Consider the following 26,961-nt stretch of genomic DNA (forward strand, 5'->3'; position numbering starts at 1 on the left):
TCAAATTTCATAAATGGCTCCCTTTAACTGTCACATTCAATAATTCCTTCATACTGAAACATAACTATGGCATATTAGTAATTCCAAACAATGTGTATCATAGCCTGTAACATCTTTCTTTTGAAAAAAATGTTCTGTGGCAAGTGTTCTTTTCCACATACTACTTGTTTAAAATTATAGTAGTTCCTAAAATATTTCAAGGCACTTCAATCTTATTTAAAAATAAACCTCTTTAGAAAAATTACAAAAACAAAAAGTTATGTTTTATTCCAGAAAGCTGGCTGAATTTTAGGAATATTCTGGACAAACTTACACATAAGCTTACCTTAACTCTGTGTAGGAAAATTGTAAACTTAGAAAAAATATCCTTTAATAGATCAAACCACTGGAGAAAATTCAACATTCTCATTTGATCTGCTAGCCTAGAAAAAAATTAAACATAAAAAATGTCGCCTTAGAGCTAATATGATAACATTTCCAAACTGAAGGAAAACATACTTTTGAGTGATAAGAATAAAATACTTTATCTAGATTTCTAACTAAAATCATCCAATCTTAAAGAGGTCAACTGCCAAACAACTCCTACTTCTTTAAATATTTTTAAAAACTAATCTAATCAAATATACTAGCAAATCTTATAATATGCCAATTCCATGTGACCATTGAAGAAACAAATCATAAAGACATAAGCCACTTTTTGTTAAATGTAAGGGTATCTTCTGGAATAAAAATAGAAATTAACATCTTCCTTAACAAATTTAATAACCTACTTTTCTTACCACAAACTAAAAAATACTTTCCCACATACAAAAAGTAATGTGGCCACACTGCCTCAGTTCAAAACTCCAGCAGCTTGCTGGGATTACTAGCTATGTGATTGTCAAGTTTCTTTGTACCTATGTTCTCCAATTTTCTTGCCTTAACATGGGGAAAAAACAGTCTATACACATGGTTATTATAAGTATTAAATGAGTTAATAAAAAATATGTACAGCAATGCATGGCACATTAAAAATTATCACATATCAGCAAATACCATTATTTTGATAGTTGATATCAATAACTTCAAAGAATAATTAATGTAAAATACCTTCATAAAATATTTTATAGCATTAAGTAACTTATTACTCTAAAATTTTCATGAATATTGCTGTACCCAATAGTTTACTCTCAAAAAATACTGTCATACTGGATATAGAGGAAGTTCTCTACATTAAATTGAGAAAATTCTCTACAGAAAAGTCACTAACTCTTCATATCCATTGAGTTTCTAACAGTTCCACTGACTTATGTCTTCCAATTACTATCATTTCCTATCTTAATTCCTACTTAGTCCTTAACTTGGATCTATTTTGCTTCAACTAATTCTGAAACTGAGTTTTCATCAAAAATGGGCTAAAAATTAACACATTATGGTCTCCATTCTGTGGGTTTCCCCCAAGAAGCTTCACTGTGTCCATATTAGTATTCATATCCTAGGCCAGCTGATAAAGTTAAATACCCACATGAATGAAAAGTTCAGTCAAAACATACTATTTTTCTCAAAATGTAAGAACTGTTGACGGGGTACTTAGCTTAGCAGCACAACAGCCTGCCTGGCAAGCACAATGTCATGAGTTTGAACCCCGGTACCAAAGAAAGAAAGAAATTAAAAAAAAAAAAAGAATTGTCAAGGCTCAAAACAAAAACAAAAACAAAAGACTGAGTTCAAAATCAAATATTAAACTCCTCAAACCTCAAATCCAATTAGAATTCAGTTTTAATTATATAGCTAAATACTTTAAACTTAATACTTTCTATTCTTGCTATATGAATTATCTTCAGTTGTCCTGCTTTGAATCTTAGCTTTCATTCCTTTTCCACCCTCTTCTTTGTCCTGTGAGGGCAACCTAATGGATTTAGCCAATGAGGAGCCCTGACAAGGGCTCTGTTGTTTCATATTCTGTAGCAGTAATTGTCCAGTCAATCCAGTAAAATATATTAAATGAAAAATTCCAGAAATAAGAAATTCGTAAGTTTTAACCTATGTGCCATTCAGAATAACATAATGCCTTCTGCCAAACTGCTTCTCACACAGAACATGAAGCATTTTTTTGCCTAGTATATCCATGTTACTACCTGCCCACAGTCACTTAGTAGCCGTTTTAGTTTTCTGATCAACTGGTTTAATATTGTAATACTTGTGTTAAAATAATAATGTCCCCACAGCACAAGAGCAGTGACACAAAAAACCATGAGGATATAGAACATGGAAAGGAAGATTAACTCTGGTGTTATATGGCAGCACTTTGGGGACCATAGGGAAAAATGTGACATATGTAGGGTTTGGTAATATCTGTGGCTTCAGGCATTCAATTGGGGCATTGGAGTGTATCTCCCACAGATGGAGGCCTATACTATGGTACTCAACTACAGTGCTCTCCTGGAAAGTTACTTCAGGATGATTATTATCCTCTACGCAAGGACACAACTTTTACCTTTCTCCTTAATCCTGTTAATTTAATTCCCTTGTCTCTCAAAGATAGTGCCCTGTGTCACTTATGATTTTATTACACCCTGTCCCATACCTCAACCACTAATACCCTAACAAAATTAGAATAACTGGCATCTTTTCCTAAGTGAAAACTACCAACCTATATATTAATACTTACTTCATAACAACATCAGTGTCTATTTCTTCTATTTGTGAAACTTTATTAATCACACACTGCAAAATTTAAGAAACAAAAACAATTCGATTAATTCTTCAGAATCCTAAAAACTGAATGCTTCATCTGTAAATTAAAAAGGACTTGTTGACTATAATAATCAATTTACCAGATTTTTAAAATATCTCTTATACGTACCTTATGGTGTTTGAAAAACTGAAGCATTACTGCTACCGTATTAATTATTTTAGAGTATGCTTCAACTATAACAATCAAAATCTCTCATTCGAACTACTCAAAATCCTAAATAGAAATACAGAAATCTAATACTTAAAAACAAAGTATAACTCTGATATTAATGTCCCAAAAGAAATGCATATGGAGGTTTTTCTTTCAATAGCAAGCAACAGTTTTAAAATTTAGAATAATAAATGCTGAGACTTCATACTATAAATGCTTTACTATTTAGATAATGAATATTTAGACGTGATGTTAAAATTTTTGCTTAAAATATACATAATATATGAAATATATGAAGATCATATAAGCTATGTTGGTAATATAGTACTTCTTTACAAATGCAATACATCTCTTCAACCAAACTCAGCATTTGAAACTCAACAGTATCAGTGCCCAAGTTCCCCTTTCCAGCTCTCTGCCCATCTATTGCTTCCTCTAAAAAGATACTATCTTGTTTCTAAACAGTACATTGATTTTTCTTATTTGAATTTTATACAGTGGACTCATATATTATTTACTCTGGCTTCTTTGCTTTCACATTGTCTGTAATGTTCATTTATGTAGTTCTGAATAATTTACTTATTCTCATTGCTGTATAGTATTTCACTGTATAAATATACCACAATTTTATTTATTCTTTCTACAGATGATGGAGCTTGATTTTTTTTTTTTTTTTAGCAAGTAATGTTGTAAACATTATTCCACTGTGTTTTGGCGAACTTATGGAAGAATTTGTTGTATGAATATTTATGAATAGACATACTGGTTCATAATGTGTGCATAGTAGATACTGCTAAGTTTTCCAAAATGGTTATATCAATTTAAAAATACAATGTCTTAATCAGCGTTTGAGAGGGTTGTAACAGAAGGTGATTGCAAATTTTAAAAATTTGTACGAACACTAAAAATTCATAAATGTACATTCAACCTAATGATAACAATTAAGCCTTTTTCACATATAGAAAAACTGAAAAATCATTAGATGAGACTTATCAGAATAAAAAAAGATCAGGGAAAACAAAACATTTTAGTTTATAATTTCCTATGTATCAAAGTAAAAAGGAAATTAACATTTACCTACTTCTGGTAGAAGTATAAATTGGCAAAAGATTTTAAGGAGCAATCCAGTTCAACGTATCAAACAATTTAAAATACTTCTTACTTTCTGGCCAATAATTCACCTTTTGGAAATCAGTCTAAGAAACTTATAAGAAAAACGGACTTGAGTGATTCAGCATGGCTGAACAGAGGCAGACTTATGTTGGAGTTATTCAGAGAAAATCATCTAAAATTATAGGTAATTGGAAGAAAGGGAAAGATATATATCCTGATACCAAAATCAATCTGAAATAAGTGAGTTGTAGATCAAAAGAGCAAAGGCATAGGACTTTATAAAATGATGGGACAGACCACAGGACTGCCTGTGGGAAATCTGCCTGTGCACGAAACAGGAGCTGCCATTCTGGGAAGTTTCCTAAAGAGTTGATGGGCTGCACCAGTGTGGCAAACAAGCTACACAGGATAAATTTAGGATTTAAGGCCCCTAGCCTCTTTTGCCTTCCTTCAAACACAATCTATTGTAGCCAGGCAGCAAATTTTGCATGCATTCACAGGGGCAAGTGAGCAGGAAGCTGATCCTTCTCCATGAGCTGCCAATTTTTTTTTTTTTTTTTAAATGCTTCTTCTTTTTGTTGTGCATCACATCAGCTAACTGGAACCTCTAGGAACAACAAGGTTAAAGGTCTGTGATGTGAGAGAGGGACACAAACAGGATTTAAGCAGCCTTGGTCTATGTCAGGGCAAGGAGTGGAAAGTCAGCACTCCCTGTTAGAGAGGAGAAAAAAGCAGGACCAAGCAGGCTAGATTTGCCTCTACAGCCTTGGTAGGGGTGGTGAGTCTACCAACAGCACTTTCCCCATCCTGTGACCAGCAGCATGAGAGGAGACAGTGCAATGGCAGTGGAACAGAGGAAGCTCCGCAAGGACTGGGAGCAGCCTCAGAGTGTCTCTGTCTGAAGGTGCCACGGCAACTGGGAGGGCAAGGCAGAGACAAACATGGTAAGGAGACCTAAGCTGACCAAGACATAAAGTTGCTGGCTGAAGACTGGCCCCAGCCTCCATATCTGTTGGCCAAGACCAGCCTCACACCCAACACTAATCCTACAGCAGACTTGGCAGGACTACCAGCACAGTTTTAGACTCTGACTTGGACAATACCATAGAACTGTAGACATCAGAGAAATATTATTATTTTTCTCTTCTTTGTGTTCATTTTTGTCTTTTGGGGGGGTGGTATTTAAGTTTTTATTTTCTTACTTATTTACTTCATTGTTTATTTTGTTCATTTTTTTTTTCTCTCAACTGTCTTTCTTAAATATTTTCATGTGAGTGAACAAGGCCTCCAGTCTTTCTGGTTCACTTTGATATGCTTTTGCTTCCTCCTTCATTCTCTCTCTTGTCCTCCAGTTTCCCAAAACTTGAGAGATCTTCCTTTGTTCTATTTCCTTGCTCTCATTATGTCTCTTCTTTGATCTCTATTTTGTATCCTCTCCCTCTTAAATTCAGTTCCCCCACCACCATAAGGGGCAAAAATCACTGTACTGAGGGGAAAGTCACTACATACAAATTCCTGGTTTAGGTCAGAATTTGCTGTAAAACTGTAGATTATGTTCCTATGTTGAAAAGTACCAAATTGATAGTTACCACAGTTTTTCACTTCCTAGGCCGTGTTTGATACTTTTATTAATACTAATTGTATCACTTTAGCCAGGATGTAATATCTGTTTAATCCATTGTTCTCTTTTGTGTAACAACACTGTGATTATCTGGGGGCATCATCATAGTCCAGTACCAAAAGACTGGGTGGTGAGCCAAACAGATAGCAAGTTCTCAACCCTAATAAATTGAGAAGGTAGGATCCTGGGACAGACACAAAGACCAGAACCAGCCACACCCAGAAGACATCTCTGAAGAACAGACATTGTCTACAGAGGCCACAATACTAGTAATAAAAGAGATCTACCATAAGAATTTTATAAGCATCAACACAGAAAATGAATTAAAATTCAAATATAGAAAATGACAAGTCATAGAAGTAAAATGCAACCCCAGACCTCCACTCCACCCATGACAAGTCGAGGAGAAAACAAGAGAGAGGAAATCAGAAGCCACCCACCTGAATTTTCTGAATGGTATCAGTAGAAGAAAAGAAATAGATGAATGAGGCTATCGAGAAAATCAGATCAAAAACAATCTACCAGGTAAAAAAAGAGACGATCAAAATGAAGGAATTGCTTAGTGAATCTAGAGTGGACACAGAGAAAAATACAGAGGAGCTTAGGAAAATGATGAGAACCATGAATGCTCAAAAGAGGAAAGAAATGGAAAGCATGAAACAGATATAAACAGGTATCTAAGAGATTAAAAATTCAATATACATTTCCAAAGTATATGCAGCCAACTGAACCAAGATGAGTACAGAATATCATATCTAGAAGAGAAGATTGCAGTTAGTTATCACAAAAAGATTTTTTTAATAGCAAATGACCACGAAAAATCAACCCAACAGCTGCAAAATGTTGCAAAGAACATAACATTGATCAGATCAGTGAGAAAGCAGGAGACAATACAAATGCTATAACATACCTTTTCACAGAAGTAATGGCAGAAAACTTCCCAAGAATGGAAAAAAATTTGATATACAACTCCAATAGCCATGACCAAAATAAACCTACACTGAGGCATATAATAATCAAGACTCCAGAAATTCACCACAAGAACATTAAAGAATATTAAAAAGCAGTTAGAGAAAAGTAACAGGTCACCTGCAAAGGAAAGCTCATCAAAATTACAGATTTCTCAACACATACCCTGAAGGCAAGAAGAGTTTGAAGTATTTCAAATCCTGAAAGAAAACAATCTCCAACCCAGATTGATGTATCCTGCAAAACTATCTTTCAAAATAAATGGAAAAATAAGATATTTCCACGACGAACAACTGAAGAAACTCAAGACCACCAAGCCACCTCTACAAAATGTTCTGAAACATATTTTAGAAAAAAACCCCAGAATTCCAAGAATCCCAACTTCTAGAAAGAAGCCACCACTCAAGGCAAGCAATTAAACAGAGGGGAAAGACAGGAAACCGACAACAGGAAAATAATATAACAAGAATAAGCCAATACATATCAGTTATTACCATCAATGTAAAGAGTCTCAATTCACCAATCAAAAGAAACATGCTAGCAGAATGGATCAAGAAACAAGCTGCAAAAAAGAAACACATTTAACTAAAAACTTTACAGACTGAAAGTCAAAGGACAGAAAACAATGTTTCATGCAAACAGAGCCCAGAAACAAGTCAGGGTAGTTATTCTATTTGCAGACAAAGTCAACTAAAAGCCAAGACTGATCAAAATAAACAAAGATCACTACACACTTGTCAAAGGAAAATTCCAAGAAGAGATAACAATCATATGTACCAAATACTAGTGCATAACTATTAAGACATGAAAAATCAAATAAGCACTAACACCATTATAGTGGGGGATCTTAATCCCCCACCGTCACAAACTAGAAAAAAACAACAACAACAAAGAAATATTAGAATTGAACCAAATCTGTGAAAAAAGGATTTGGTAGATGTCTACAGAGTGCTCCAACCCACAACATCAGAATATACATTTTCTCCAATAGAGATCACATATTGGGGCTCACAGAAAATGCTCAAGTTAATGCAAAGGAATTAAAGTTATCCCATGCATATTATCAGATCATAGTGCAATGAAATTGGAAATCCATGGCAAAGAAACCACACAAACTTCATAAACTGATGGAAACTAAATAACATCCTCTTAAACAACCGATGGGTCAATATTAAATTAAAGATGAAATTAAACAGTATGTAAAATTAAATGATAATGCCACTACTATATACCAGAACTTATAGGATATGATGAAAGTCTTAAGAGGGCAATTAATAATGGTGAGCTCTCACCTCAGGAAAACAGAGTGAACTCAAAATAAACAATCTAATGTTGAACCTCAAGCTTCTGGAAAAAAGAGCAATGAAGCCCAAAGCTTATACAAAGGAAGAAATTATAAAGATCAGAGCAAGAAGTAATGCAGTGATGACTAAGAAAACAATACAAAGAATCAATGAATTGAAGAGTTGGTTCTTTAAACAAATAAATAAAAATTACAGACACTTAGCCAATCTTACTTAAAAAAATAAAGGGAAGACTGAGGAAGAAATATCGCTGTGAGTTCAAGGTCAGCCTGTGCTACAACAGAAGTTCAAGGCCATTCTGAACTGTATAGCAAGACCCTGATTCAAAAAAACAAAAACAAAAAAACCTCAAATCTATGTAATTAGGAATGAAAAAAAATGCAATCACAAGAGATCCTGCAGAACTTCAGAAGATATCGAATTCAAGAACCTGTATTCTAATATGAAGATGTAATTAAAAACCTTCCAACAAAAAAAAAAGCTCAGGTCCTGGTGGACTCACTGCTGAATTCTACAATAAATTTAGAGAAGATGTAATGCCATTACTCCTCAAACTCTTTAATGAAATTGAAAGGGAAATAATACTCTCAAAGCCATTCCTAAAAGAAAACATTACCTTTATACCACAACCAGAGAAGGACCTAACCAAAAAAGAGAACTACAAGCCAATCTCCCTAAGGAACATAGACATAAAAATCCTCAATAAGACACTGGCAAATAATGCAGCAAATCATCCAGAAGACTGCACACCATGACCAAGGATGCATTCCAGGGATGCAAGGATGGTTCAACAGATGCAGAGCAATAAATGTAAAACACCATATCAACAGAGCCAAACACAAATCATATGATTATCTCAACAGATGCAGAAAAAGCATCTGACAAACTCCAATATTCATTCATGATAAAAACCCTTTATCTCTGTTTGATAAAATCTATGACAAACCAACAACCAACATCATACTAAATGATCAAAAACTGAAAGCTTTCACTATAAAATCAGGAGCAAAACAAGGATTCCACTATCACCATTCCTATTCAATATGGTTCTGGAAACATTAGCCAGAGCAAGGACACAACGGAAAGAAATAAAAGGAATAAACACAGGAAAAGAAAAAGTTCAATTATCATTATTTGTAGATGACATGATATTCTACATAGAGAACCCCAAGAACTCCACCAAAAGACGCCTAGATTTAATAATGAAAGTCAGTTGTGTAGCTGGATATAAAGTCAACACTCAAAAATCAGTATCATTCTTAATACAAATAATAGATTCATTAAGAAAGAAATTAGGGAAACAACAACTTTCACCATAGCATCCAAAAAACTGAAGCACTTTGGAATCAACCGAACAAAGGAAGTAAAACATCTTTACATTGAAAAACTACAGTACTCTGAAAAAGGAACAGAAAGATATCAGAAAACAGAAAGTTATCCCTTGCTCTTGGGTAGGAAAAGCCCATATAGTAAAAATGTCCATTCTCCCAAAATTGTTACACAGATTTCACGTGATCCTGGTCAAAATGCCAACAGCACAGAATTAGAGAAAACCATACTAAAATGTATTTGAAACCAGAAGAGACCCAGAGTAACAAAAACAACTATGCGCAACAAAGGTAAAGCTGGGGGCATCACAACCCGTGACCTGAAATTATACTACAAAGCTACTATGATAAAAACAGCATGGTAGTGGCAAACAAACAAACGAACAAAAAAAATAAAAACAGACCTAAGGAGATTAGAGATGCAGATCCAACTCCAAACACACTCAGCCAAACATAGTCAAACACACTCTTTGACAAAGAGGTCAAACATTAAGTGGAAGAAAGATATTTTCTTTAGCAGAAAAACTGGTTTTCCATGTGCCAAAGATCCATGTCTCTCACCATGCATTAAATGAAACTCAAGATGGATCAAAGATCTAGATATTAAAACAGAAATACTAAATCTGCTGGAAGAGAGAATAGGTAGAATTATTGAAAACAGAGGTATAAGCAAAGACTTTATGAACAAAACTCCATTGCACAAGAAATATTACAAAGAACAACTAGGATCTCTAAGAAGCTTTTGCACAGCAAACAAAACCACCAATAGAGTGAAGAAACAACTCATAGTGTGGGAAAAATTTTTGACAGTTATTCCTTTAAGATCTAATATGTAGAATACATAAAGAACTCAAAAAAATTAGACACCTCAAATTTAAAGACTCAGTTCAAAAATGGCCATCTGAAATCTTGGAAACAGCCCAAACGACCATCAACTGATGAATGGATAGAGAAGTAGTTTTTTTTAAAAAAAAAACAAAAAAAAAGAAGTAGTTTTTTATACAATACTCATCCATAAAGAAAGATAAGACTGAGACATTTCTAAGTAAATAGCTGTACCTTGACATTATACTCTTAAGTGAAATAAATTATACACACATGTAAATATCACACTGTCTCTCTACTGTAAGAAACAAAGTGTAAATAAGGACTAAAACGTATACCAGATATTATCAAATAGGAAGGGGAACTAAGGAGCAGCTTGGAAGAAAAAAAGGAAGAGAAAAGAAAAAAAAAAGCAAGAAAAGGAAAAATGGAAATAAAACTTTTATAAATAAGGAGGGGAAGAGGGGTTGAAGGAGGGTAGAGGAATGGGGTAAAAAAAAAAGAATTGTGATGAATGTGATCATCATGTATATTTTTAAATGTACCAATAAATTTAACTATAAAAAAGTAACTTTGCACCAAAGACATCTGCCATAGAATTATTTATGATATCAAATTGAAAACAATCTAAATGTTCAAAGTACAGGAAAGGTCACACATACTTAACCAACATAATACCGATGAAATTTTAAAAATCATTAATACTGATGCTTCTGAAGTTCTGTGTAATAACATGAGAAAACACATGTTGATTTTAACTGAAATGAATATTCAAAATCACACACATTATGACAGTGACAATTAAAAAATCAGTAATGATCCACAGGTAGAAATATTCTTAAAGTGATAATCTTGGCTGGCAGGGCTATGTTTTTATTCTGTTTTTCCATATTTAAATGAGCAAGTGTTAGGATTATACTATAACCTATGTAAATTACTAGATGACATAAAGTCAAAAGAAGATTATAGGCTATATAAAATAAAAATGCGTAGTTACCTGTTTAATGATATTCTTTGCTGTAATAATCATTTCTTCACCATAGATTTCTAAAAAATTAAGTTTTCTTTGTTTTAAAAGTCCAAATATAAGCGATACTAATCTTTCCTATTAAAGAGAAGAATATGTAATTTCACATTTTAAATTTGAAACAATCTGACTTACAGAAAGGAATATTCAGCATTAAGGGTTTTGTTCAGACCTCAATTCAGCACATGGTATTTCTAGAAGTCTAAAAAACCCTCTGAATAATCTTATCAGATTTTGAAATTTCTGTTCTAAAATGGATAAACCGTATTCTATCATACTGGATCAAATGAAGCTGGCTTGGGAACAAAACACGAGATATTTTTGCCCTAGTTTTCATGAAGTATTAGAAAGTATTCTCAACCCATGCAGACCAATAATTAGCCCCTTAACTTTTAAAAAAACAAAAAAATTTTGGTCTAGAAGATTAGAATGATAATATAGACTCTCAAGCTCTCAAATGAAAATCAACTTTCAATGTATATTTCTTTATTTATACTGTTACTAGTTGGGGCCTTTTAGTTTTTCTACTAGTTCTTGGCAATGAATAAGAATGAGAAGTTACCAGACAGGTAGAGCTAGGATATGATATATTTATGCATGCACATGCATAAAACATGTTCATAATGTTTTTTCATAAGGTATTCAATGAATTGAATGAGTAGTAACTTGGCATATAAAAATCACTTTACATAAAACTCTTCAATACATGCCTTAACCCTAATTAACATTAAGTAGTAACATCACATGCCACAGTTTAAAACATATACCTCTTCTAAAACTTGACAATCATCTTCGAATGGTCTATTTAAGTGACTGTGAGAATAAGTAGAAAATTCTGCAATCATCATTTTACTTATCAGTTTTTCTAATTCACAAAGCTGTGATCCCAAATGCCTACAAAAAAGAAAAATGTTATGCATATATTTTCATTTAATAATCACAAATTCACTCCACTTTCAAGGAAATTAGAAGACAAAGCTTTACTAACTGAATACCTGTACAATAACATGATGTTTTAGTAAAATGGAGACCCCTCTAGTAAGCCTAACTAACTTTAATAATTTCACTTTATCTCCGAATTTCTGTTTTTCTCTATTTTATCTTCAACATCTAAATTATAAATGTGTTTTACAAAATTTGGTTACTTGGTGAACTTTGTGATTATTTTCAGAAAAAATATTTAGATATTTTAACTCTTTTCTTCATTAGTCATTAATTGAACATCGTGGTGATAGCTCCCCAGACATTTTCAACAAGACCGTATTCTAGGTACACATAAATAATTTAAAGGACCACAGGTACAGACTGACCCAATTCAATTTCTGTCATGATTACTGTGAGTTATTGTATACAAGCCTCCAGATTATTAAACTGAAAGCTGTGAGAAATCACATGACTGATACTTATGAGGAAGTAGTGCACTTATATACAAAGGGATTTTTGCCACACAATTTAGTACCTCTATAAAAAGAGGAACTAAAACCCAGATAACATGGTCGGTCCAAAGTATTTCAAAAATTTAAGTGAAACAGGCCAATGGAAAAGATGCCTTTATAATCTAGGAAATAAAAATATTTTAAGTAGTACACTTCTTAAATTTTTATGTATCTGTTATTGTAAATAGTTTTTTAGGGGCGAGGGTACCAGGGATCGAATTCATGACAATGTGCCTGCAAGGCAAGTGCTTTATGCTGTTGAGCTAAATCCTCGGCCCTATAAATGGTTTTTAAATTTTTTTTAAAAAACTATCAGTCTGGACAGGAGTTTAGCTCAGCCGCGTAAGTGCGTATTTCACAAACATGAGGTTGTGAGTTCTATCCCTGGCACAAAAAACAAAGCAAAAAACCTAACAGTCTGCGTTTTTGCCTATCATGGTCCTAGATTAATCCCTAGCACTACAATAACTAACCAAGCACCTGCCTGGGCAGCATGTGATCATGATTTCAATCCCCAGTACAAAAATAAATAAATAAATAACCCTAATTAAATAAAAGCTCCATCTTTGGGGATAATTTTTAAACATTTAAACTTAGTTTTATACTAAACAAATCTTTTAAAAAGCATGCGCATATATAGTATTTACTTGGAAAAAAAAGCTTTTCATGTTAGCACTTTTCTTTCTGACAAAGACAGCATATATACATTTTAAAAACAGTTATAACCATTTGCCTTTACAGAGGTATACTGCTCCTCATAAACAATTTTGGTAAGCAAAAGTAGTAATTATTCTGAAACAAATCTGAGGAGTGAAATAATCCGTAAGTCTGTATTTTTTCAGTGAAATTATATTTCTTACAGCTAATTACAAGATTTATAAGCTTCTCATCAAAAGGAATTAACATCTCACACTGGACTAATTTGGGACACACCCATTTGTACAAACCAAACTATCACCATAAAGGAACCTGGCATTACCTAGCAAAATTACATAGGAATTACCCTTTCACCTAGGAATCTCATTTCTTGCAATCTATAAGATGCACTGTCAAAAATTCATCACAGTATTGCTCATGACTATAATGAATAGAAGTAATTCAAGTGTTGACCAGTAGGGAACTAATTAAAAGAAATCACAAAACATTCTTATAAAATGCTATATGTTTATAATACATATTGTTTATATTCCTTGTGTGGAGTTGGTACGTGTATATAACACATCTTAATTCCCTTTTTTCGTTCCCTTTCTCTCCTTCCCTTGTCTCATCTCTTCATCCTGTTCCTGTTTGGAAAAGATCTATCTCCTTACTTCCTATTATCTATCTTTTATTTTGCTCTTTATAAGTTGGGTTTGTCATTTAAGAGAAACCATGGAATATTTATTTTATATATTTTTAAAAGAACTGAGAAAAACCTATATGTAGCTATAGGGCAGTTTCTTAACCTTTTTTCGTTATTGCACACATTCTCATGAAATTTTATTATCCTATATTATGTATCTTTTTATGTATTGTGGCTCTCTGGAGGGTCATAACTATTTAATATATTGTACCTACTGTATAGATATTTTGCAATCTTCATAACCAATTTTTGTCCTCTTGGCAATCATATCTTTCATTGAGAATGCATGCTGCAGACCATGGTACAAAATCCAGGATACATTATATTGTAAAAGTAACAAAACGGGGAACTCAGTGGTAGAGTACTGCCTAGCATACACAGGCCCTAGGTTTAATGCCAGCAGCAAAACCAACAAACAACACAAGCAAGGTGGATAAGTACACACAATGTACAAATACGTTTCTAAAATGAGGGACAGATGGATAAACAGGAACTAAAACTTTTAAAAAGTAGTGACTTAGGACAGATGCTAAATCCCTCTAAATATTCTTTAAGAGATTTTTCTTTTGAACTGTATAACTTTTTTTTTCTTTTTTTTTTTGTACCAGGGATCGAACTCATGACCTCTGCTTGCCAGGCAGGTGCTTATGCCGCTGAGCTAAATCCCCGGCCTATCTATCATAGTTCTAATACATCATTACATTTTTGACAATACTTACATGTCAAAATCAGCTACACACAGTGTTACAATCTTGTAAGCCCAGAACTCTAAGAAGCTTAGGTAGGATAATGTCAAGTCTGAGCCCAGTTGCAGCAATTTAGTTATACCCTGTCCCAAAAAGTTTTGTTTAAAATGAGGGGATGCAGCTCCTTCTGCCTCAGCCTCCTAGAGTGTTGGGAGTATACACATATGCCATTATGTCTGACTTATGTATAAATTTTGACTCCACAAAAATTTAACTACTAATAGCTTGCTGATGACCAGAAATCTTGCCAACAACATAAACAGTCAATTACAGTAGATGTTATATACTGGATACATTATGTACAGTGAAAATTATGCAAGGACCATGAAAGGTTGTTTTTTACTGTGACTGACAATTTACTAGAAAGATGAACTGCTCACACATAGATGGTTCACATCACATGACATTTTAAGCAGACACTCAAAATACTTGAGTTCTTCATCCTAAAATGGCTACAAAATTATTATGGCACCACATGGATGACAGTTATTTTATGTAACTATGATTTAATACTGCATCCTCATGTATGCTTATATTTCTCTGTGGATGGCACCACCTATAACTTTTGTGTGCAAATTTTGATATATTTCAACTTTTTATAATAGATTTGTATGTTTTGTGATAGTGGGTGATAAAACAGACTATTATCTACATAGATAGTTATTTATGCATGCATGACATACTTGACTTATTCTAAATTTTTTCAATAGTGTTAAAACAATGCTATTCATCAAGTTGTCCCAAATTGCCACATATCTCCAAAACAAAATATCCACATGTAACTGGCCCACACAATTCAAACCTATGTTAAAGGATCATTTGTTGCTCTTATGGGAGAAAAATACCATTTTATAGGAATGTATTACTTAATAAATGAAGAAGGTAGTACAAAATTAGAATATTATGATTTTTAACCCATAACGAATAAAAGGTAGGCAAAGGGGACAATGATCATCATATGGCTACTAACCACAACAGACAGAACTAGATATATGTTGATTAAAATACATACCACTACCTGCTAGATACTCTTCCCAGAAAGCAAAACTCAAGTTTAATCAAGCCTTTAAATCTAACTACTGATTACAGAAAATGGGGTAGAAAAACATGGGAATTTCATTGGCAAAACATGTAAAAAGCTCTACATGACAACCCCTCAATTTCTTCAATAAATATTTTGAAAGGGAAAAAATGAGAAGAATGAGGAACTATAACTTAGAGGACACTTGAGACAAATTAAGAATTATATTGTATAGATATTATTTGGAACCTGTTTCCAACAAGCACACCATAAAAAAGAATTCTGAGACCAATGGAAGCTTGAACACTGTCTCACTATTTGAAAATCTGAGCTATCTGAAAATCTAAATATTAATTATTTTCAAAAATTCTTATCTTTAAAAAATATACAATAAAATATTTCTGGATAATAAATGTTTGGAATTTGATTCAAAATAATTCTGCATTAGTGGGATAAAACAAAGCTGGCCATGAGTTGGTAAGTCATAAGTGAAAATCTTTTTCCTATGATTTCCCTTATTTTTTCATATATTTGGGTTTCTGATAATAAAGATTATTTTTCAAAACAGCAATACGGTAGGAAATAAATTTATACATATATAAAACTTCAACATTCCTTGCTCCTCAAGTAGTTTTTATAGCAATCATAGCACCCTTTTAATGCAAGATTAGACAGTTACACTAGGAGTATGAACAGTGACCAGCATATTGCCACAAAGAATTATGGTAGGAAGTCCATGGGATTACATGTACTGATACTATATTTGGGAATCAAAATAATAAAAGTCTGTCATTTCAGCATAACATCTTCAATACAAGGTTCTAGCTGATCTCAGATATTGTCTTAATTTGACCAGCTTCATTTTATGCATTCTTAAATTTTGATTAACATAACAAAGGAAAGATACAAACTAACATCAAATAATTTTGAGTTACCTGATTTTACAGAGAGAGAGAGAAAGAAAGAGATTTGTGTAAACAAATCCTAAAACACAAACTACAGAATTATAATGTTTGACAAGATGCACTTATGTCTTGTTCTAATCATTCTTTTTATATTGACTACTTTGACAATAGATACACCAATGGCCTATGTATTGTTAACCTCACCAAAAAATTTTAATAGCTGAAGAGCTGCATGTCTATAATTTTAGTTCCTTGAGATGCTGAGGGAGGAGGATGGCAAGTTTGAAGCAACTCAGAGAGACCCTTGTCTCAGAATACATTAAAAGGGCCAGAACACCTGAGTAATACACCATCCTGTATTTGATCCTAGTAATGAATGAATGAATGCATGCATGCATGCTAAATCTGGTAACAGTTTACTTTAATGTAAATAGCCTAAAACTCATAGATAGTATAGAAATCTACTGAAATACAACTAAAATACGTACCACTTTCTGAATAAGCAGTTAGATCTATATGTACAGCTAAATAAATTTGAACAATTATAATGCTTTCTATGTTGATATCCCTCAATTTGCACATTCAGATTGTCTGCCAAGATTTATGTTCAATACAATGACTTTTGGGCTGATTTTTTCCCCCGGAACTAGGGACTGAACCCAGGAACATTTTACTACTGAGCCACATCCCCAGTACTATTTTTTGAGACAGAGTCTTACTAATTTGCCCAGGCTGGCTTGTAACCTCCAATGCTCCTACCTGAGAGCCTCTCATTCAATAGGATTACAAGTGTATGCCACTGTGCTCAGCTCATCTGTGCTGTTTTATTATAGAAATGTGTTTATCAGTAAACTCTACAGTAATTCTAGTTTTACCAAATAACAGAATCTCTGATTTCTTGACTTCATCCCAAAACATGCAATGTGGATAGCCTCTTAATATCATATTTGAAATTTAAATTATGGAAGGTTATTTTTAGGATCAAGTATTATATTGAGTAATTCTGACATGATCAATAATAAAAATTATTTAAATTAAATCCTAAGGTAGGCTCAGATCAATGAATCCACAGTAAACTGGACCATGCCTTCCACTTTTTCTTTCAAACAAGAAAAGCATACAATTAGAAAATAATTCATTAATTTTTATCATAAAATAATTACTATGATAGTTCTGAGTCAGTAAGCCTATAGTTCAACTGCTTACAGATTCAACATGTATAACACTATAAATTTAGTACTGGTATTCTAAGGGTCTATCTGATGTATCACCAAATATATTACAAAGCAAAGCTCTTAGGTATGATTAGATATAGGCTGAAATTCTATTGTGTTTTATAACTTACTATATGACCTGGAGCAACTTATCTAAGACTTTGTAAGCTTTAGTTTACATCCCTGTGAAAATAGGGGTAACATTATCTACCTTCTAGGCCCTGCGAGATTAAGTCAATAAATACCTGCAATATATTCAGCACAGTGCATGGTTTAGAGTATTTATGTATTTAATAAATTTAGACAGTTATGTGGTAATGGATGGATAATAGTGATATTAAGTAGAAAGAAAAAAATTAACAACAGTAAGGAACACTAAGTTTCTAAATGAATCAACAGAAAAGCAAGTAACAATAGTTCTGAATTTCAAAGTAACTAAAGATCTTCTATATTAAAACCTGCCAGTTACCAATATTCAAATGTATGTTTAAGCCCATATTTAAGACTCCACATTATATCTGCTTAAGTGTTTAAATATTAACATTAACAATACTTTCAGTTAAAGTTAGTATAGGGCATAAATATTTCAGTGATCATTTTTATTGGTAAATAGCTAAACTTAATTTCATGAGTAATAGTTACAAACATTTCTGTCCTAAGAATTAAAATTGTCCAATTTGCCAAACATTTAGGCAATAAAGCTATTAAAATTTTTTTAAATTACAAAATCAACAAATGTACAAAGGAAATACTGTAGTAATTATGAATTACACAGTAAGTCAAAACCTTTCAGGTTCACAAGAGGGGAGCAGACTTCTGATCTGATGTCTTCTGACATCAGATAAGCACTTTTTGAATAGAGACAGAAGTTTTAGTTGAAAGCTTTTACTGTAAAAGAAATAAATTTATGTAGGAAGAAGCTATCACTTTAATTCTAACTTCTAAAAAAAGTAGAGTACCCCAATGGTTTCTTAATTCTGGTGCATGTTAGAATCTCTGAGAGAACTTTAAAAAACACAAATACTCAGGCTTATCCTGTAGGTTTGTGTGGGTTGTGCTATACCTTTCTGAAGCTCTTCTGTGGGTTGTATGATGCAGCCAAGATTAAGAATCACAGGTAAATATAAATGGTTAATTAGGAACAAAAATTATGGAAGGAAAAAGAATAGTAGAACATGTCAAAATATTTGTTAATGTCTTGGATAACCTACAGGGTCCATAGTATGTATTAAGATATGTATGACAATAGCTCTTATACAAGAGATATAAAACTCAACAGGAAGATTTTTTCAAAACCACAAATGATAATAAAATATGGGGAAAAAACTAAAAGAAAATAATAAAGTAACACAGAATGCTTTTAAGATTTTATTAGAGATTATAAAGTGTTCTGGGCATTTATATGCCAAAAAACAAAATTTATATAGAGAATAAAGTCAAGGTCAAAAATTTCAGTAGTAGTAAGACAAAAAAAAAAAGAAATATTCAAGCATTGTTTACTACTAGTGATTCAAAGAAATATATTAACAGTACACAAGAAAAAGTATACTATTAAAAATATTCCAAGTATTTTTTTTAAAAATAGGTTTGTATTTGTGGTAATTTGATTATTGGAAAATTCTGGTATAAAATTTTCCTTTATAAGCAAAATAAGTCTGGGAGTGGTAAAGCATGTCTGTAATCCCAGCACTCAGAGGCTGAGCCAAGAAGACTGCCATGAGTTCGAGGCCAGCCTGAACTACATAGTCTGTTTTTAAAAAAAAAGTTACAAAAGCAACAGAAAGAATGCTACAGTAAAAACTAAAATTTACACCAAAATCTATAAAATGGTAAAACTATTAATTCAATAGGGTACTTTCATTGTTTTATTATTGGGGGAAAGCATTTGTATTTTAAGTATGAATACTATATATGCTTTTCTAAGATATGCTCCACAAAGGTACAATGTTAAATGCCTGCTGTAATCTCAGAATTTAGAAGTTTAAGGCAGGGAATTCTTGAGTTTGAGGCTAATGTCGGCTATATAAAAAGACTCAGTTTGAAAAAAAAAAATACCCCAATAAGTCCTAGGGCCTCAAAAGGGAGGTGAGTTTCAAATAAAATACTTCTTATGCTTTAAGCTAAGGAAAACGCATTTTCCACCACTAATATTTATAGTAAACAAGAAACTTATCATATATAAGTTTCTCCTGATTGGTTAGACAAAAACATAAGGATTCAAAACTAATTCTTATATTTTCAAATAAAGTTAGATAGCTGTAAAATTATCTGTGAAGCTATTCAAGAAAGTAATATAAGGGGCTGGGGATTTAGCTCAGCGCCTCAAGCACTTGCCTGGTAAGTGTGAGGTCATGAGTTCAATCCCAGGTACAAAAAAAAAAAAAAAAAAAAATATATATATATATATATAAAATACTGATATTCAAAAATCTTACAGCAAAAGTAAAGAAAAAGTCAAGACAGCAAATCATCAGGTAGATATGACAGAAATGTAAAATAGAACAAAAAAACAAGGTTATAACTTAAACTATTTCAAATATGTGTTAGTACTCTATTAAAAATGTTTTAGAGTAATGTATTTTTTAATTCAAAAAGTATTTGCATATAGAGAAGTTTATCAAAAATTCAAGTTCTGAGATCAAACTTTTAAAGTTATAATCTTAATGGACTGATCTGATAGTTTTACAGAAATAGTTTACATAAAAGAATAAACATTCTTTACACAAGGAAGCTGTAAAGAAAATAGTAAGAAGAAGGTATTTGAGCAAAATGCAGACAATCATAGCATTTGAAAGTCTTTTTAAAAATCATATATGCAGTGCTGGGGACTGAACAGAGGGCCTTGTGCATGCTGAAAACCTGCTTAACAGAATAAAATTTTGACATCTTGCACGAGTCTATAAAAGCACTGATGTAATTTCATATAAAATATCTAAAATTTTAACCTTAAAATATCTTTTCTGTGTGTAATTTCAAAATAAAACTGCAGCCTTCTTTTTTGATGCCAGAGATTAAAATCTCCAGCCCAACAAGCCTTTTTTTTTTTAAAAGGTATTTTTAAAGTAGGAAGGCAAGAAACTAGGCCTTTAACATTGCCATGCAGAATCTCTGGCAATGAGATAAACTGCAAACCAGAAATGAATCTTAATAACTACTCAATTAAAACCCATTAAAAGCTTTTAAATCAATTTAATTTTCAATTTACTGACATTCACCTCTCCACCTTGGTCTATCATTTTTACACAAAGCTATTTCAATATTTTCAAAACTACTATTGTCAAAGTTATGGCTGCTTTGTATTTATCTAATCTAATAAAAACTTTAGTTTTGCTTCTTTACTAAAATGTTTGTATAAATACTTTCCTTACAGTTGTTTTGCTACTACTGCATATTAGAACAACATTATTAAAGAGATCAATCTAGAAGGAAAAAAGATATTTTACTTTAAATACATCTACATTTTTAACATTATATGGTAATATTTATCCTTTAAAATATTCTAGCATTTCTAAAGGCTTAACATACCGGAAACTGTGAATGCCCTGAAGTTCCTGCTGTAGAACCTCTTGAGTTGTTGCTATTAAGTCCAATGCTCCAACAAATTCAGAAGTGGATAACAACACCTGTACTGTAGGCTGAGTTTGGTGTACAGTGGCCATTAACTTCAGTTTGTTGTATACTTTAACACAATTATTTCTGGTAAGTGCCAGTCTTAAACTCTGTAGTGATCCTTCACACATTACTTTATCAATCTGTGCAATTTTATTTCGAAGCATTTTTACAGCCTGGGAAGTTTTCTTGAGGTAGTCCTGCAATTCATGTTGAGAGGTCATTGCATGAAAAAATGCTTCTGAACGCAGAGAGATCTGGTGAGCAATATTTACTTCCACAATATCCAGATAATGGCTCAGCTTAAAAGAGAAAGAAAAAAAAAAAAAATGGGACTATTACACATATTCCTTCCTTGACTTTCTACATACTTTTTAAAAGTGAAAATGCAAAAAAAATTTTTACATTTATTTTAAATTCTGTTGTATAAATTGTTACACTGTGGGATCCTTAAAATCAGGCACAAAACAATGAATGGTGTGACGGATTTAAAAGTTATACTACAAAGTCACAGTGATATAAACAGCATGTCAGTAGCACAAAAACCAAATACCACTAAGTGGATCAGTAGAACAGAACAGAGGTTGCAGAACAACTGTAGTAGTATCCAGCTAACAGATCTTTGACAAATGTAGTAGTATTCAGCTATCTGATCTTTGACAAAAACAAACCTTAGAGGAAAACATAGCCAGATGGAGAAGATTGAACCTAGATCCATATTTCTCACCATGTACTAAACTAAAATCAAAGTGGAGCAAAGATCTAAACATTAAAATAGAGGGCCAGGGATCAGTGGCATAGCGCCTAACTGGCAAGTACAAGGTTTTGAGCTTGATTCCAGGTACGAGACAGAGAGAGAGAGAGAGAGAGAGAGAGAGAGAGAGAGAGAGAGAGAGAGAGAGAGAGAGACTGACGGACAGAGACAGTGACAGAGAACAAACCTACTGCATGATGAAATAGATCCAACTCTTAAAGAAATAGGTAGAGGAAAGGACTTTCTGAACAGAACTCTAATTGCACAAGGAGTAGAATCAAGAATCAGACAGGATTATATCAAAAAAAAACTTCTGCATAGCAAAGGAAACAACCAACAGAGTGAACAGACAACCCATAGAATGGGGAAAAAAACTGATAGCTATTCCTCAGACTGAAGACAAATATCTAGAATGCATAAAGAACTCAGAAAAAAATTTGAACCCAAAATAAAATAACACAGAAGACTGAATCAAAAATGGGCTATGGGAAAAAGACACTTCTCAGAAGTACAATGGGTCAATAAATGGATGAAGAAAGATTCTCTTTGGCCTTTAGAGAAATGCAAATTAAAACAACACTGAGACTCCATCTTCCTCCAGAAAATATGGCTATCATTAAGAAATCAAATAATAATAAATGCTAAATAGCAAGGCTACAGCTGGGGAAAAAAGATCCCTTCTACACTGTTGGTAGGATTGTGAACTAGTAGGAACATTATGAAATTAGTATGGAGCTACCTCAAAAAAATGAAACCAGAAATTCTGTTAGACCCTGTTGTTCCCCTTCTAGGTCTCTTCCTGAAAGAGTTAAAGATCTATTTCAGTGATACATGCATACTCATGTTTATAGCAGAACAATCCATAACAGCTACATCTTGGAAGTGATTTCACATGTCTATTAACTGGCCAATTTTTTAAAATGTGGTATTAAACACTATGGAATATTGTTCTACCATATAGAATATTTGTAGGAAAATGGATGCACCTGCAGACCATAATGTTTAGTGAAATAAATCAGACATACAAGTTTTTCTTATAGGAGCAATCAAAACTCTACATTAAGAGCAAAATGAAAGATAGATAATAGGAAACAGGAAGATAGATCTTTTGCAAGTGGACCAAGAGATAAAGGTAAGGCAGAAGGAAACAAGAGGAAGGGATGAAAACAGAATTAAGATGTGTTTGTGTACATGTACCAACTCTCCATGAATAATCATTATGTACTGCAAACATGCACTAACCAAAAAAAATAAAAAATGACAAAAAAGCAGGTGACTTACCTTCTTCTTCTGCTCCTGTCATGACTACCTTCCAAACTTTATAAAATTACTTTATAAAAGCTAAGAATATCTTATTACTATCTCAGATTATAATTCTAATTTCAGAAATTCTAAGATCTAAGACAGAATGATATCTATGGTTTCCACCAACATCACATTTCACTTATCAGACACAGTAGACGTCTATAATTTCTACTTTTTGGTCTCATCTTTCTGTGTACTAGGTACAGTATATGTATAGTGTTTCCAATAACCTTAGTATGCAAGTACAGTTAGTTGTCACATTTCACAGATTAGCAAAAAAAGAATAACTTGAATAAAATCATGTGATTATCAAGTGGCACAACTGAAATGTAAACCTACATTGGTCAGACCTGAAACTCTGAAATCTGAAGATCTCTCTGTTGTACCATCTTCTTCAAAATGCTTAAGAATCCACAAAAGACAGATTAGTGGTTCAGTAGTAAATTTTAGAAATAGTAGATTCATTTGGATTTTATTTCAAGGCTCTTTATTTTACATTTCAATTCTTTTATCAATTATGAAAATTTTTATTTTCAATGTATTGTTCACTTAAAAGAGGGATAAAAGCCTTAAACCAGTGGTGGTGAACATAGGACAAACATGCCACATCCGACTCTGTATTATCATTGAAAATTCTAAAAGATCTGCCATCACTGCAAACAACTAGCACATATAAATGTGTGTGTGTGTGTGTGTGTGTATATATACATATATATTTAATTCTTATACATTATACATTCTAAATGTCAAATATGAACTTCTAACACATACTATTTCTTCCTTTCTAACTGCTATGTATCTTCCTACTTTTCTCCACTGGCAAACACTCTGTGAATAAACAGCATCCTCACAGATCAGCACAGAACAGCACAGAGTAGCACAAAATAGGACACAAATTTCTTTGATTCTGGTTACAGCATTCCTTTTCTTTAAAGCTACCAAGATAAAATAGTTGTTCACCTTAACAGGAGTATAAAAATGTTATTTTAGAATTCTGTCTCCCAGAACAGAATGAAAAGTCTTCAGATATAAATATAGTAAACCTAATTCTGTTACTTACAAATATAAAAAAAAATTTCCATTACCTTAGTCACTAAACATATAGGTTGAGAAAAACATTTCACTTGAATTTCAATGGCTTTTGGAATTGACGAATATTCTATTGAACTACTCTTTTCAAAGGCATATTTTCTTAACTTATTTCCTATTAAGATGCAATAAAAGAAGCAATTTTAAAAGGATTTCTAAAAGTATCTACATAGATTGATGAGTTTTTTTTATTAGCTTTTGTTTTTCTTTCTTTAAGGTATTACCTTACTAGAATACAGACTTGGAATGTGAAAATACAATTTGGGAGCAAGCGTGTGCTCTGTAGACCCATAATTTTCATCAGATTTGTGAATTTTTTCTTATTTAAGGAATACTTTTTTTATACTTGAAAATGTTGCCAAGGGAAAAAGTGACCTCATTTTCATTTTCAGCTATGAAAAGAAAATTTGTGTCTCTTCCCCTATTATCTTTCCTCTCCTCCCAAACCAGTCCCCTTTCTTCTTCAGTTACCGAGGAAGACTGGACCTAATTTATTGATTAGTCTTCCAAAAGCAAATTTTCATACTGCAAGGTCATACCTAGAGTGCAACAAAGTGTTTTCTTTTCATTTTAAGAATCATGGTCCGTTTTAGAAAACCAAGTGTAAAAGAAGAATGAAGATTAAAAATTTTTGATAGCACTCAAGTTTTAGAAGATTATCTGTGAGTTTAAAATTCTAAATTATACATGCTAACTTCTGAAATATAGAACATTGTAAAGTTTAAAGAACTGTTGAATGCTAACATGCAAAAGACTACAGTTGGAAAGCTGAAAATTTTTTTATGAAGACTTTTTTTATGAAAATATTTTTAATGAAGACTTTTTACTTCAAAATAATCTTCACTGTGAAAGTGAAAAAACAGTATTTCGGGAAAAGTTAGTTTTCTGTGATTAAATCTTTCTTATAAAATTAGTTGATACATAACAGAACTGTTTGGGAAATGCAAATCAATGCATTCTGCTAATATAGCCTTTCAATTTAAATTCCATCAACTATTTCATTTAAGAAACACTCAAATTTTTCCTTTTTCACAAGCACAATGTTATTTTCCATTGAACCAAAATGCTATTAGTTTATCAGTTAAGATTAGAAGGTTTATAATTATCGGTAACAAAAATGAGCTTAGGCTGCAGATGTCGCTCTACTTAGCACAAATGAGGTATTAAGTTTTAGGGAAGAAGGAAGGGAAAGGGGTAAAGGGGAGAGAGGGAAATAGGGAAAGTGGGAGACAGAGAAAGAAGTAGGGAGACAGGGAGAGGAGGGGGAAAGAGAAAAATTAAAAGAAATGTAGCTTACTAAACAACACAGCTTACTAAATAGCTAAATCTAAATTCACACAAATGATACCACTTAACCAGAATAAGGTTTTCCATATTTAAAAAAAGCCTAAGAGAAATTACCTTTTCCTGAAGCAACTTTGAGGAGGCTGCATCACGATTACCTTTTCCACCAGCAGTATTAAAATGAGACCATGGTAAAACTGAATTAAAAGTTAAGGAATCATCCAAGGCAAAATCTGGTTTCATAAAAATCTATTAAAAAAACACATTTTCTTTAATAAGACTAAACATTTTCTTTATATCCCATTATCAATTCTAACATTATAAGACCATTAAACAAAATTAGATCTGAAGTATTAAGAACAAAAGCAAGTGATAGATAATTGGCGGGATTATTCACACAAAAATCTACATCATAAATTGTACATTGTTCACCAAACTTAAAATTCTCATTTAAAAAGATAGGTAAGTGTTTTTTTACCAATAGAGATGGTCAATCCATTACTACATGTTCAAACTCACCAATGTGATCCCAACAGGCATATAACAAAGAGAAGTACCATACTTTTCTAAAATGTCCTTATTATTTCCCGCTAATAGTTGTTTAAATGTCAATTATCAATTTTCTAATTTGTATTTCTATTTCCTCTGCTCAAAATTCTTCCAAAATTATTTTTAAACACACACTAAAATTTAAAAACAAACACATATAATTTTATGAAGAGAATATTCCTTTTTCCTCACATATTCTATCCAGCTAGTCAATTAGACCCACATTATATTTTTAAAATGTCTCTTGAATTCCCTGTCTTCTCTGTCTCCTCAATGCTCATCCATTCAGTCCTTCATTATTTCTGTTTTCCAGTAAATAGCTATTTATTGTCTTCCCTTCCTAATCTATCCCTGGCTTTTTAAACATCAAGTATAACTGACATTCTCCTTGGATTCTCATGACTCACAGACCAAATGATCTAGAAAAGCATTAAAATTTATGAAGTTTTTTATTCCACTTATCTCTTTGGTATCTTGCTACTCCATTCACTATTTACACATCACATTCTATCAGTACTCAATTATCTTCTATATTTCCTTATGCTTAAACTTCTTACACATCCTTTGTCTTAGAATGCCCCTTCTTGCCTATCTGGAGAACAGGTCCTAAATGAAAGGGTGAATATTTCCCTC

General features: G+C 32.5%; 1 protein-coding gene across 6 annotated transcripts in view; it reads right to left on the minus strand.

The window, feature by feature from the left end:
- Vps54 (VPS54 subunit of GARP complex) overlaps positions 1-26,961 on the minus strand; it is a 109,915-nt gene that overhangs the window by 49,362 nt on the left and 33,592 nt on the right. For all 6 annotated transcript variants that reach the window (XR_010040580.1, XR_010040581.1, XM_063229509.1 and 3 more), the window contains exons 6-11: positions 25,897-26,028; positions 21,264-21,649; positions 11,842-11,968; positions 11,045-11,152; positions 2,651-2,706; positions 326-422 (exon numbers count right to left, since the gene is read on the minus strand). Coding sequence is in view for 4 of the 6 variants with exons in the window: in XM_063229509.1 (XP_063085579.1) it covers positions 326-422; positions 2,651-2,706; positions 11,045-11,152; positions 11,842-11,968; positions 21,264-21,649; positions 25,897-26,028 (906 nt within the window). In the remaining 2 variants the exon portion in view is untranslated. The remainder of the gene's footprint in view (positions 1-325; positions 423-2,650; positions 2,707-11,044; positions 11,153-11,841; positions 11,969-21,263; positions 21,650-25,896; positions 26,029-26,961) is intronic.

Source organism: Cavia porcellus, unplaced genomic scaffold (genome assembly GCF_034190915.1).
Source record: "Cavia porcellus strain 051 isolate PalLab524CR breed Dunkin Hartley unplaced genomic scaffold, mCavPor4.1 scaffold_18, whole genome shotgun sequence".
NCBI lineage: Eukaryota > Metazoa > Chordata > Mammalia > Rodentia > Caviidae > Cavia > Cavia porcellus.